This window comes from Aptenodytes patagonicus, chromosome 4 (assembly GCF_965638725.1).
Source record: "Aptenodytes patagonicus chromosome 4, bAptPat1.pri.cur, whole genome shotgun sequence".
In the NCBI taxonomy this organism is placed as follows: domain Eukaryota; kingdom Metazoa; phylum Chordata; class Aves; order Sphenisciformes; family Spheniscidae; genus Aptenodytes; species Aptenodytes patagonicus.
The window spans coordinates 71,672,638-71,687,687 of NC_134952.1; the positions used below are offsets into that span (position 1 = coordinate 71,672,638).

Sequence of the window (15,050 nt, forward strand, 5' to 3'; positions counted from 1 at the left end):
AAAAGACACAATATAACCTCATTTTAAATGCCATTTACTTGAGTGATGATATTTTCTTTCTTTCCAGTTTTTTCAAATGTTCTAGAACACTTGATGGAAAATACATAGGAAGGATGTTAGAAATTATGCTTTTGGTGTTCTTTATGCCAGTAATATATGTCACCCTATTTGCATCTAAAACTGACTAATTGGCACTAATAAGGCCTGGCAGCTATTTTCAGTGCTTACAGTTTTGCATGCATAACTGTCTGTGCCCACTGTTGGAAAGCAAGTTAGGAATGGGAAGCAGGAGGAGTTCCCAGCCTCTGACAATGCTCTTTTCCTTCTTGAGGTCAACTGCACTGCTCACAAAGAAAATGAACTTCATCACCGGCTCTGACTGCAGCAGAGTATCAGTTGGTTATTCTTTCCTAAAATGTCGGTGTGGCTTTAGTAGTTCTACTGCAGGTTGTTGGCAGTGATAACATCACTGGTATGTAATGCCATCAGTACTCCTATGACAACACAGGAGCATTGACGAGCCGTGTGGGTGACAGCCTGCCTTTACTAAAGGAAGCTACCAGGAATTTTTGCCACTACTTTTAGCTAGGCTAGAATTTAACTTTCAGTCCACTTGGCATGAAGGTTTTAACTAGAGCTGGTTTAAAAAAAAAAAAAAATCCTGAAATTTCTTCTCAAAGCTATAAGAAATTTGCTTGTTCAGAGATTTCCTTTAAAAATACTACCCCCTCCCAAAATCTTCCAGTTAAAAGGACAAAGTCTTTTCAACAATACTAAAATTCAAAATAATCTGATTCTGTGATAAAATCGGAAAGGGTGAGGAAGGTCTTCTGCATTCCCATTTAGATCAGTCTCCTGCCCTAGTGACAATGACGAATATTCCCCATGGTGCATTGGGACCGACAGCAGTACCATCAATTTTTAAGTGTTCATCAGAGATGGTCACTTCCCTTTCCTGAACTTTTTACCTACACAGTAAGAGCCGCGTGACCGCTTCCTCAGGCGACGAGTCATTTCCCCCATGACCGTGTGTCCATCTCCACATGTGAGCACTGGGCATCCAGCTCCACACCAGCACCAGGTGATGAAAGGCTAAACACTACTGTAAAGCTACGGCCTGCGTATGAAAAGTTTGTGCTTGGAACACGGTTTCAGTATTTTCTCTGGGGTTTAATTTACTCAACATCTTTAATAAACCAAAGATAAGTACCTGATCAGAGAGTAACAGTTTTCTGACTAAAGGGAGGCCAGCGAGTCAAACTTGGAAATCTAAGTATTCATATTGAGAGCTGCGAGGGTACAAAACACATTATCTATATGTACTACTATACCCTCTGAGTGTGCTTGGCATACCTCCCAAATATACCAATTTTAGGGCTTTTCAGGCCCTCAGAAATTCCTCCCAGCCTTAGGCAGCAGGCACGATGCGGCCTTCAGCAGCAGAGGTGAACTTCAAAAGCAGTGTTGGGCACAGCAGAGAAGGGGTACGTCAAAAGGGGCTGCGGCAAGAGGGCAGTCCACTGCCTCCTGCGGGGGGCTTCCTTCAAAGCCGAGGCCGCAGCCTTCTCTTCCTTTCAACACCCAATTTTACACGCTTCTCTACGCCACGGGATGAAAAGGCCAAATCTTTCACGGCAGGCGGTTAAAAAGGGGACGTAGCTATCTCCTCCCCAGTGACCCTGCAGACCAATGCCAGGGACGGACCGCCAGCCAGCGACGGCTGCTGCAGGGGCAAAGCCCCTTCGGCGCCCCGAGGCGTGCGGGGGAAGGACGGCGACGCGGGGCGGCCGCGCCCCGGCCACCCGCAGGTAGGACCGGCCGTCGCAACGGCCGCGCTGAGGGAACGGCCGCGCTGAGGGAACGGCCGCCGCGGCGCGCACGCCGCAGCCCCGCCCCCCTTCCCGGCGCGCGGCGGCCCCGCCCCACCGTGCGCGCAGGTGCGGGGAGCGCGGAGCGCGCCCCCCCGCCCGACAGGCAGAGCGAGCGGGGGCGCGCGGGGTGCGGGTGCCCGGCGGCTCCCGCCAGCTTTGTGCGGGCAGGCGGGCGCGCGGCGGGCTGCGGGGCGCCGCTGCCGGCGGGTGGCGGGACCGGGCCGGCCGCTGATGTCACTGCTGCCCTCGGCGCTGCGGCGGGTGCTGCCGGGGCCGCCGCCGCCGTCCCTGGCCGCTGCGGCCGCCTCTCCGCGCCCGGCGGTGGGCGGGTAGGCGGCGGGAGCCGCGGGGGCATGCGGCTGCCGCCCCTCCGCCCTGCGCCCGCCGGTGCCCGCGGGGCTGCGCCGTCCGCCGCGGCGGCCGGGCATGGTGGCGTCTGATGCGGACGGTGCGTACGTGAGTCACCGCGCCCCGCAGCCAGCCAGCCAGCCGGTCGGGCCGGCCTTTGCGCTGGGAGCATGTGGGTGAACCCCGAGGAGGTGCTGCTGGCGAACGCCCTGTGGGTGACGGAGCGGGCCAACCCCTACTTCATCCTCCAGAGGAGGAAGGGGCACGGAGGCGATGGCGGCGGCGGGGGACTGGCGGGTAAGGGCGGCGGCCGGTGTCCCGGGGAGGGCGGGGCCGCGTTTCGCGCCGTCTCCCTCAGCGGCTCCCCCGGGGCGGCGGCGGGTCCCCGCCGGCCGGGCGGGATAACGGCCCTCGGGGAGCGACACCCGCGCAACCGCCGTGGGGTGTGGGGGGGACCCTTCCCGCTCCTCGCCACCTTCCCGGGCGGTGCGGGGCCCCCCGCGTCCCTGCCGCGGCCGCGGGCGGCGGCTGATGCCTCGCACGCCGCGGTAGAGCGGCGGGGGCCTTGGGCACCCTGTTGGTGTTTAGGTGCTTGGCTGTGTGGAACACGCTAAGGTTTCCCTGAGGACTTAGGTGCTGTGAACCTTTGTGCGGGTCATCACCGGTGTCCGATGCCTTCATACGTCAGGGTGCGACTTGCCCAGATGCTTGCAGGATTTTATTTTTGAACCTCTAACAGGCGTTGTTTAAAATAAGACCAAGTTGTAATTCACAAACGCGTACTATGAGAACAGATTTGCTTCGGCTTCTCCGTATTCTTCAGGATGTCCTTGTAAAGTATGTTCCCTGAATGCTTTGTTTTCGACCGCTGGCAACTGGAGACACTTTTGTAGATGTTTGAATCATACACATCTTGGTCTCTGTAACACCGTGTGTATACATTTGTCGAAACCTTTCAGCATTTTTAGGCAACGTATATAAAATTGGAGACACAGAACCCGATGGTGTTACCACCGGTCCTTCCTGAATTGGCAGAAAACGGTCAAACTCATTCTCTGAAAAGCTGTGGTTTCTTCCTTACCCACTTGCATTGCAACTAGTTCTTCGGGCTAATCAAAATAAACATATGGACTACATCTATGTTTGGTTCAAGGCCTTGTGCGTATTTACCAGGAGATTAAGTGTTTCTTCAGCCTTTGAATGCTCTATGGACTTGTAAACAATTTATAATCTAAACTAACGCACCACTGTGAAGTGTGTTTTCATGCAAGCTCTTGAGATCTTCAGTCTTCTTCAGTGTTGCATGTTGATAAACCACTTCAATCTTGCATGAAAAGTGACCGGCGGCCACCCCATGTTGGCTGTAGATTTTTTTTTTTTTTTTTAATTTTTTGAATTATGGACAGTGTTGACAAATCCATAAAAAGAATTTCTTGCCTTAAAAGTTTGCCCCTGCTGTGTTTACTGAGGAATTCTTTGCAGACCCTCCTTTCATGGATTATCCTGGCCTCTTAAGGATTTCTTCCTCTATTTTACTGTAGGTGGTCTGACAAGGCATTCTTGTACCTTTCTGACTTTGTTATCTTTGAATTAGAGATCGCTTGAGATACCCAGTCAATTTTCCAAACATTTTGTAGTTATTGGGGAAACATTTTGAGAATTTTGGGTTTTCTCTTCAACCTGTTTGCACAGTGCATGTCTATCTAGGCCTTCTTGCCTATATATGTGTCATAGTCTGATTGATGATACCACTGTACAGATGGAGAGATCACTTTTGAAGATTTAGTCCTTGAGTGGAAGTAGGATTCATAAATGTGCACTCCTTTTTTTGTGAAGGCCAGATAAGCCGGCAGCATTTGGTAGGAGTGCAGAATACAGAAATAGTTCTGTCTTTGTTTCTGCATTTTTTTCCCCTTGGAATTTAAGTTTTTGTGCACTGTATTATTTTAGTATGTGAGTGCAGTCTGTATAGTGCATATTGATTTAGAATGCAAAAGTTCTATGTGAATTTTGAAAACTGCTTTCCATGTAGCTTTTCTTAGTGTCTGTGCTTTGCCTGGAATTGCAGCTGCTGTGGGATTGAGGTAGTAGCAACAAGTAGCTAAACAGTTTCTAGGGATTTTGTTTGTATGGGGAAAGGCTGGAAGAAAGCTGTAGCTTTTTTTCAGTGTGTTGCCAGAACCATAACTAAACAAACACCCACTACTAGCATGCAGAAAGTTATTTGTGCTGGCAATATTTAAAGGGCTGTATGGGAACTTGTCAGACCTTGCCATTTTAGCACATGGGGTTTTGACACAGTGGACGACAAAAGATGGGAGAGGAAGAAATAAAGGGATGTAAAGTATCCAGGCCACTCCCAGCTTGGTAGGCACAGTAATGAGTGGAATTTAGGATTATTTGTTTTTCAAGGAAACAAATAATCAGGGAAGTCTGTGGCTTTGCACCCTACAAGAAGACGTGCTATGGAACTGCTGAAAGTCTCCAAAGATAAACGTGCTCTAAAGGTCATAAAGAAACGGGTTGGCACTCACATTCGGGCCAAGCGAAAGCGGGAAGAACTCAGTAATGTCCTGGCAGCCATGAGGAAAGCTGCTGCAAAGGATTGAGTTGTACAGTCTGTAACTCAATAAAGTCCTTTCTCACTGGAGCAGTTCATCTTGAGGGCGCTCACAAGGCATGAGCGGGACAACCAGGGGATCAGGCCGAGCCAGCACAGGTTCATGAGAGGCAGGTCCTGCTTGACTAACCTGATCTCCTTCTATGACCAGGTGACCCGCCTAGTGGATGAGGGAAAGGCTGTGGATGTGGTCTACCTGGACGTCAGTAAGGCCTTTGACACTGTCTCCCACAGCATTCTCCTAGAGAAGCTGGCGGCTCACGGCTTAGACAGGTGTACTCTGCGCTGGGTCAAAAACTGGCTGGACGGCTGGGCCCAGAGAGTTGTGGTGAACAGGGTTAAATCCAGTTGGCGGCCGGTCACGAGCGGTGTTCCCCAGGGCTCAGTTTTGGGGCCGGTCTTGTTTAATATCTTTATCAATGATCTGGATGAGGGGATTGAGTGCACCCTCAGTAAGTTTGCAGACGACACCAAGTTGGGTGGGAGTGTTGATCTGCTGGAGGGTAGGAAGGCTCTGCAGAGGGACCTGGACAGGCTGGATCGATGGGCCCAGACCAATTGTATGAGGTTCAACAAGGCCAAGTGCCGGGTCCTGCACTTGGGCCACAACAATCCCATGCAGCGCTACAGGCTTGGGGAAGAGTGGCTGGAAAGCTGCCTGTCAGAAAAGGACCTGGGGGTGCTGGTCGACAGCCGGCTGAACATGAGCCGGCAGTGTGCCCAGGCGGCCAAGAAGGCCAATGGCACCCTGGCCTGTATCAGAAATAGTGTGGCCAGCAGGAGTAGGGAAGTGATCGTGCCCCTGTACTCGGCACTGGTGAGGCCGCACCTCGAATACTGTGTTCAGTTTTGGGCCCCTCACTACAAGAAGGACGTTGAGGTGCTGGAGCGTGTCCAGAGAAGGGCAACGAGGCTGGTTGAGGGGTCTGGAGAACAAGTCTTATGAGGAGCGGCTGAGGGAACTGGGGTTGTTTAGCCTGGAGAAAAGGAGGCTGAGGGGAGACCTCATCGCTCTCTACAACTACCTGACAGGAGGTTGTAGCCAGGTGGGTGTCGGTCTCTTCTCCCAAGTAACTAGCGATAGGACGAGAGGAAATGGCCTCAAGTTGCGCCAGGGGAGGTTTAGATTGGACATGAGGAAAAATGTCTTTACTGAAAGAGTGGTTAAACATTGGAACAGGCTGCCCAGGGAAGTGGTGGAGTCCCCATCCCTGGAGGTATTTAAAAGACTTGTAGATGAGGCTCTTGGGGACATGGTTTAGTGGACATGGTGGTGTTGGGTCGACGGTTGGACTCGATGATCTTAGAGGTCTTTTCCAACCTTAATGACTCTATGATTCATGGAAATACTGCAATTTTACACCGGTTGTTCTAACAGCTGTGGTCTGCCCATTGAGGGCCAAGGCAGGTGAAGGAAGCCAATGGATTGTTCTTGGTAGGTAAGACTGGCTAAAAGCAAGGTATTGAGGGACCTAGCTGATCCTGAGGGTTCAAAATAAATAAATCTGCTAAAACGGTCAACAGGGTGCATCATATGTAATAACGATAGCATTTAGGATGACCCTGCAGAAGTTCTGTAGATCACAAGGATACAGCTCTCGTGACAGAGGTGGAGGTTAACTGGTCAAAAGCATAGAAACAGAAAAAAAGAACCTTTTGTGGGTGGGGGTTTTTTGTTTGTTTGCTTAGGGGTTGGGTTGGTTTTTTTTTTTTGTTAATTGCCCTTTCTGTAGTGACATAATGCTGAAATTTGCTCAGATATAATTAAAAAGTTATCCACCCATGAATGTGGTGTAAAATTTGGCCTGGTTGCTCTGTGGGAAACCAGATTATGTGTCCTTGAAGTTGACTAGAAATATTGTATGTAAGATTTTTCAGTGTGGTGGGAGTGGTCTGAATTTATGTATGCAAGAGAGGATGTAAATACAGCTGTCACTTTTTTTTGTGATCTAACTTCTGCTGACTTGTACTCCCTTATTATGGACTCTTGAAGTCATTTGTCTTAAATTGTAGAATGACAATTGACTTTCAAATTGATGAGGCTGTGGGCTTGATGACATGAGATGGCTTCACTCTGTAACTTAAGCAGTGGTTCGACAATGAGCATTGATTCTCTGGCATTGCCCTCAATTCTAGGTTTGCTGTGAAACTAACCAGTCAGCAAACTGATCAGGGTTAAGTGTAATGCTCTTCTCTCCATCTGCAGACATGTCAAACTTCGAAGAGCTTAAGTTGGGGCTGCACTGTAATGCGGTTGTGTTGGCATAGCTGAAGGAAGAGAGAGAGCGCTTTCCTGTGGATGAATGGGAATGAGGAGGGAAGGCTGGGGACAGACCTCTTCGGATAGCACTGTGGCTGGATGCTGTGACTGTGAAAATGTGGCTGAAAGCTGATGATTACCCTCAAAGCAGCTGCCAGGGCCTCTGTGTAACCTATCCTCTATCACTTACTTTCTACCATCCTGTGGACGGTTACCATCACCAGAGCAAAGTCCAGAAGACCAGATCTTTTAGGTCTTTTGACATGGCTCAATCTAAAAACAAGTAGTTTATATAGCCTTGGGGGTGGGTGAAAGTAATTCTCGGTGGTTTCATGTTGAAGCAGAAGAGCAGTACTCGCATTATTACCTGTTCTCCTGGATCCACTCTGAGTACAGCAACCCTTTGCAGGAAAAGGAGTATCAGTCGCTTTGGAGGAAGGGGTGAAATGTCAGCCCTTTCTGCACTGATTCTCTCCTCTTGGCCTTGATTTATGTAACTTAGTTGAACAGAGAAAGCTCTATTATTTAAACACTTGTTTGGACATTGGAAACATTTTCTGCACTTGTTTTAATATTGGATTGTAACAAGTTAGAAGCATGATGATCATCTTGTTATGTGTTAGGGCAATGCCTAATTAGTGAGTCCCTAGAAGTCCTCTCTGCTAACAAAATGTGTCTGATTAATAGTTTACTTAAGAGATACAGCTTTTCTACTAAGCAGTATGGATCCAGTTTTATACTGAATTAAGGCCTGGACTCTTTTAAATTATTGTGTCTATGTCAGTACCAGTCACATCAATATGACTTTCCTTTGTAAGCATGCCTTAACTGAAGGGTTGTTTGGGTTTTGTTTTCCTTTTTAACAAAAGAAAAACAGGAAAGACTTATAAATTGGATTTTAAATTGGATTTTCATAGCTGTCCTGCAAACTTGCATTATCGTGCATCACTACATTAATCTTCCAGGACAAGACCAAAAAATGTACTTTTCTGCTTTAAAAGTATTTGATGGTTGATGAGCTTTCTCCATAATACAATTGTTTCATGCCTTGCACATAATGCCATGACTGTATTTTGCTTCTGTGTGACCCTCACTCAAGAGTTTCATCTTCCTTTGGTTCACCAAAAGGGGAAAAAGTCTTTTCTTTCCTCTTATTAGTTTTCTTAAAGGTGCCGGATGTTTTTAACCCTCTCTCATTCATACCTATTCTGCTTCCTGCTTGTCAGCTACCTTCCCCGGGCAGCCTGGTAGTTTGGCCTGGGTGAAATACTTCCTTCTCCAGAGGGATCCAGCGTGTTACACGGCAACCTGCATCAGCTGAAGCAGAGGCATTTGGAGAGAACATGAACCCAGATCTCTCCCATCATTTGGGCACTGTACCCCGTATGACCGTATTACTTTCATGGATGTAAGGATCTTGAACATGTCATAAAGTTTATAAATAACTAAAAGGCTCATGTTTTTGTGTTATTAAGTGTATCTTGCATTCTGATGCAACAAATAGGTTAAAAAATGTCTCTAACTGCTTTCTGCTGTACTGTGGTAATGCTTGCCAAACTCTTTTATTTGGAAACGATATTGCAAGGAATTACTGCTACTAATAGTTGACAGCAGAGCAATGTATTCACTTACAGCTTACAGGAAGAGAGATTGAGGGTGAGGTACAATTAGCTTGTGGCTGCTGTGCTCCTTTTGCGTGTGCACGTTTGTGCGTGAAGTGGAGATGAAATTCTAAGTAATTTTGTTTAAAATGTTATTGTAAGATCGCTTTGAATCCCAAGGCAAATAAATTGTTCTTAGTTTGCAAGAACTGTTTTTAGGAGTGAATTATTTTGCAGATAGGGTATTTATGCTTACAGCTGGGACAGTACATGTGTGAGAGATTCAGTATCAGTTCGTAAGTCCACAAGATGTTGCCAAAGATGATTCAAATGCTTAAGGAGAAGAGAGCAGATGGAAATTTGCTGACTTCTGGTGATAAAAGAAATTGATGAAGTACTATCTTTCTCCCCAGATATTTTTGCAGAAGGGGTTATCATGTAATTTCCACATTGGAAAGGCAGAAAGGAGAGGTTCTGAGCTTGGCTGCCTGATGCAAGCCTTCAATGTCAAATCTAATACAATTTTTTATACTGTGACAGTGTTCTAACTCAGAACACTTTTCTGCAGCCTTGCTGGACAGCACAATTAGTAGCTCAAATTTGGAGATAAGATTCTATCTTGCTCTCAACCTCTCATTTCAGAGGGTTGAGGAAGACGTTGCTTGAAAACCTGTTTATACTTAAGATTTAGAAAAGCTTTTGGCCAGTGTATCATCTGCCTGATGAAAGGATGGTACGTGCTTTAGCAAACTCGACACTTTCTGTCCTTGTTGACTCAAGCAGTTAGGATTTTGCATGTCAAACTTGGTACACTTGAGTAGAAAGCATGTGCTTTTTGATACTTGAAATATAGCATTTATCAAAATGCATGCAATTAGCGTAACTGACGTGAGTGGTCAGCCTATCCATCAGCTTTCCATGTTCATTTTGGCTCATGGGGTGGAAACTAGTCTCTTCTGCGCCGCTTTGTCATTTGGTGTTACACCAAATCTGCTCTGATGCTGCTGAGCTTCTCGTTAGGATCTGCTGTGGGTGTGTTTGCTTCTTCACACTAGTAGATTTGCACTTCAAGAGGACATGCAGATGTCTAGGGTTGAACTGCTGTTTGATTCTCCAGATTGACTCACCAGTCTTTCTGTTGAATTTCCAGATGCTTTCATGGGTGCTTAATTGGAAGGTGTCTCACTTCCTGCCTAATGCTTCTCTTGATCTCCGGTTCTTACGGGCAATGCACTGTTTGCACAGATACAGTGCCTGAGATGTTGCTTGGTGTAGCTCTGGTTTCTGTACTGTAATGCTTCTTGGTCAAAGACTTTCCTTGATGTTACTTCATCTTTTACATTTTCAGTAGTGTGACCCATCAAGGCCTCTGAGCTGAGCTTTCATCTGCCATTTTTGCCTTCTGACATAATGTTATTGCTTGACACGTGGAATTCAAGGATGGACTGCTATTTCTCCTGAGATCTCCATTTGTACGAAACCCTGTTGGAAATGTCACACAGGATCACAATATAGTAAGCAATAAATGTCTAGGCCTCTTAGTAATTTTCTGCGTTATACCAGAGTTTGTATTGCTTACAAGGTTTTTGGTATTACTCTCTGGTCCCACACTGAAAGGTATAGAGAAAGTAGCACTTCTTCACATCAGTTTCCGTATTTCCATCACTCCTCTGTCCAGTTATGCATCCTTGTAAGAACATATCATGTTTCACAGAGGTTTGGGCCTTTGACAGTTTCAGTTAGAGTTCTGTAGAATTAGAAAAGGTTCCACGAGGTATGCTGGTATATACTCTCAAATGCTTTTGAAAGTTAATTAAAACATATGTGTTCTCATGTGATTGTTCTTCTTGTAAATATTTGGTATAGGCAGAATCCATTCAGCTTTCTCTGTTCTTCCCTAAGATTTGCGACATCTACTTTTTCTGTCCTTCATAGTATCACACTGTGTATGGCTTTTTCCTGTAATAGACAGGAGTTGTTGGTGCCACTGACTTTGCTAAAGTATGATGATACAAGGCGTACAAAGGGCTGCAAGCATTTGACTGAAATCTTGCTTTTCTTTAGCTCTTTGATTGCTAATCATGCTTCTGATGTATGATCAATGCTGATATTCAGTAATCTACATTTGCATTTTGCCTTTAAATCTGGCGCTGAGGTGGGCTTATGTTCTGGAGGACTTCTTCAAAATCTTTCCATTTGTTTTCTTTTCAAAAGAAAGGTTGTAAGTATTTTCTAGGCCCGATTTCTAATTGTTCTTTTTTAATTTCTTCTGAAGTTTCCAGATAGGGGTGTATGAAATCCTACTACAGCAGCAGTCTTCGTTTCAGCTAATGGGTTCTTAATGTGTTTTTGGTTCTTTCCTCACAGTCCTGTCTTGTGCTTCCCCCCTGCATTTTCCAGTATTGCGTTAGCCAAAATTCTTGGGATTGTCTGTTCAGCATAATTTCTTTCCCTGGTAAAGTGCCTGCTCTGATAGCTTATTGAAATCTGATCTATCTGCAGGTATGCAGTCAGAACAGTTAGAATTTGAATTATTTTTTTCTGAAACTGTTGCTTCTCTTCAGATTTAGCTTGTATTTGACCATGCTGTGCTTCAGGACTGTTCCTTAGTTCAAGCTGAATTTACTGTGCACACTTCAGTTCTCCATTTATACCATTGATTTTGTTGGCTAAATTCAGTTTACAATTGTTTTTCTTAGTTTAGTGGTAGTGGTTGTTGGGGTTTTTTTGTTTTGTTTTGTTTTCTTCAATTACTCATACTTACCTAATTTGTTCTTTAATCTTGTATAGTTTATCTGAATCTTATGTTGGTGCAGATGTAGTTGATTTAAATTTTGCTTTTGGATGAAGTCTGTTTAATTTGCTTATGCTACTCTGAGAGAATGGGATACTTAACAAGAATTAATTTGGAGTAGAATTCAGTGACTTCCCTGTTGTTTTGGTCAATGGTTCTTGGTCGTGGTTTTCACAAGTGGTGGGGTTTTTTTTGGTGGTGGTGGTTGGGTTTTTTGGGTTTGTTTGGTTGGGTTTTTTTACAAACTTATGAATAAATTTTTATATCATACCTTGACAGCACTTTTAACTCCATCTGTATTCTTCTTACTGTTTCTCCATCACTTCATATAGCCTGGTGTGATTGACATGTAGTATAAAATTTACTTTCTTCAGGTGTGTGGGATTATTTGTTTGAGTTTTTGTCCAAATATCAATTTCTTCTGTGTTGTAAGCCTTCACATACCTGTAACTGTCTAGCACGTCCTGTCAGTGCTCGTCTCTCTACTCAGCCTTTTCCTACTTCTGCTAGGTTTTTGTTTCAGGTCAAGTCTAGTGGGTTTGTTTCTGGGAACTTATTGTTTGGATGTATTTTTGTGTGAGTTACTGCGCTTGGACATTTCATCATCTGTAAACTGGGCCTCAGTGGAAATAAAGGCAATTCTTTTGCTGTGTGTTCATGTATCTGTATGTAGCGATACATATAGATTGTAATGCACATTCTGGTTTCCTCTCTGTTGAAGAGAAAAACAGCAAAGTTTTACAACCCTAAAATATTTTAAATGTTGCTTAGTAGATAACACTGACAAATGTGGTTACATCTTACAATGATTACGGCCCTTCAGCTTAGCAGACGAAGTTACAAAAAGTTCTAAAAGCTGAAAGTCTAAACCCAGTCAGATTTAGGTTCGAGTTAAGATACAGATTTTTACAGGGGTGCTCATGAGTTGTTTGGACGCCTTGACAAGTACTGTGGTAGATGTTCAATTGCTGATCACTTTTAAATTAAGACATGTAGAAGATAATCTAATTCAATCATGATTCTTAAACTTGAAGGGAGGATGAAAGCTTTATCCTTTGTTACTGCTTTATCCTGCAGTAGTCAAGCCAGATCATCACACTGGCCCTTCCTGAGCGCGCGTTTTTTTTGGGTTTTTTTTTTTTAAAGATTAGTGGTTAGGTTTTCAGTCTTCTCTCATTGGTATGTATCTGCCTGAAGACAGAAAAAGCAAGTACTGTTTTTGGTGCTTGCCTTGCTAAATGTCAGTAGAGTGACAGTACTTCCTCAAAGTCAGTTTCACTGAACGTGTTTGAAAACTGGTGTGCAGAGGAAATGGTGGCTGGGCAAATCAGTGCTCTACAAAACTGCATTGGTAGAAAGAAAGAGCAACAAAGGCAGGTGTTGGGGAAGACTTAACAAATCTTAGGCCTTAATTTTAGAGTAAGAATTTGTTTTTCTTGATACCATATTACATGTCCATATAAGCCAATGCTATATAACCCATGTGGGAAGACAGTTATCAAATATGTATGCAGAGGTTATTTTGCTTTTGTTTCTATGAATGAACACCTATAAAACAAAACCGTGTAACCCGTCATACAGTTCTAAGGGTGGTGTTCACAATGAAGAGGTTATTTTCATAGTTTTGTGGATACTATTACCAGGACTGGAAGTTTAACATTGTAACTATTTTTGAGTGGTGTATAATACTTACTATTCATTTAGGCTCTCCCATGAAATGAAATCAAATAGAAGTGACACCCCCCTCCCCCCTTAAAAGGATTTGTCCATAATATTACGTATGGCATTCATATTGTTGCTCTAGGTTGAGTTTTGGCAGACAAGTAATTGGATGACCTCATCCTGTAATAACCAATGAGAGCGCTAATCACATAAACACGTGGACTGCCTTGAGAAAGAATGGAAGAGTAATGAGTCATTATAGTTACTAGGAAAAACAATAGCTTGTACTGTACATTTTAGCTATGTGTTGTTATGAGTTATTGTTTTTATAGTCCAGGAAGTAACACTTAAACTTTAGAAAGAGTTTATTCATTGTCCATGAAATCAATATAAAACTGAATGCTAAGGGTGCAAATATGACTCAAGTCGACCCTATTGATTGAGGCTTTCTCAGAAATCGGCTGACATCTACAATCCAAATAGGTCCCTTGGATGTTTCAGGTTTATGACCGGAGCTCATTATGTGTCCATCTTGCCTTAGTGGAAAGAGAAGGGGTCATCAGCACACTTTAAATATTGGGAACCATTTAAGCAGTGTGTGTTTCATTCAGTGTTGGAATGTCACGATGCCTGTTTTGAAAAATTCTTACTAATGACACATGTGACTTCGCAAGCTTTCCTAGTTGCAGTGTTGAGCTCATACACAAATAGGCTGCTGGCATCCATGGGACTATTAGCTCATGAGCTTAACTCCAAGAGTCACAGTCTGACCTGTATTAAATCTTAGCTCTTTTGGAGGGTATACTTCTGTATTTGCTATATGTGCTAAAAGGATGTATGCTGTTTGTTTAGGCATTTTTAAGATAAAAATCTCTTAACAGAAGGTGTCTTGAGAGGCTGTCGGGCTGTAGATTATATTAGTGTAGAGCAGGGAGAAGGCTGTGGCAGGGCAGGGCTCGGCTCTCAGGAGCCAGGTGAATAACACATGCTTGTCATCTGGGAGGAGGAGAGGGTGTCCCTGGGTGGCAGTATCAGGCACAACAGTGGCACCAACTGCAGAGTGACCTCCTTCCAGCTCTAGGCAAGGTTTGATGCAAGTTGCCTGTGACACTTGAAGAATGGATGTATCACAGGTCACTGGTGTGTGCTGAAAGCACCTCAAGTCTGAGGATCGCATGGTTAAAGCTGAATGGGAAGTGTCACTGTGTGATATCGTCCCAAGCTTTTTGATAATGTTTGCTGTGCCACAAAGCCATGGCTGCTAGTAATTTTTAAGGTCTGAAGTGACGTTATTTACTATCATTCATAGACAGTAAATAAATTGGCTTTGGTGTTTTAATAAGGTGTGCTAGAGGTAATATATAATCCAGGTCTTCACTCTTGAATATGTAATCCAATTTAGTTTGAGAACCCAGGTAAAACACCGCAGGCTTACAAACATAATCATAAGATTGCTGTCAGGGGGACTGTAGAAAGGTGATAAAGACTACTCGATCTTTCTGTGTGTTTTATTTAAATCAAAGCATGATTTTTTGTGAAATAGGGTTTCTGTTTGTCAGTAAGAAAATCCTTTTATAATAAAAAAGGTTGTTCATCTGTAAGGTGCATAAACTTGCTTTTCCTTTAAAAACACTAGTAATTGGTGTTTTGCAAAGAAACTTGCAAATTGTTATTAAAGATTAAAAAATAATCACGAGTTATATTTTAAAAGACAGAAAAGAAAGAGGGAGAAATATTCCTGCAGCAAAGATCTGTGCCACGGATATCCAAACAGCTGAAAACATTGTGACTTACTACAGGTATTTGAGTTTATATACTCTAAAGTGTGTGTGTTTTCAGTGGTGGTAACTTACAATGTACCAAGTTGATTCTACTGCAGGTCATCCCTTGATTT

The 15,050-nt window shown here is 44.3% G+C and overlaps 1 protein-coding gene across 1 annotated transcript in view; it reads left to right on the forward strand.

The window, feature by feature from the left end:
• Positions 1-2,307: 2,307 nt before the first annotated feature.
• The window catches only part of TBC1D9 (TBC1 domain family member 9), a 56,270-nt gene continuing 43,527 nt past the window's right edge, over positions 2,308-15,050 (forward strand). Inside the window, exon 1 of the mRNA XM_076337166.1 lies at positions 2,308-2,516. Within this exon, the coding sequence (XP_076193281.1) occupies positions 2,390-2,516 (127 nt within the window). The 5' untranslated portion in view covers positions 2,308-2,389. The remainder of the gene's footprint in view (positions 2,517-15,050) is intronic.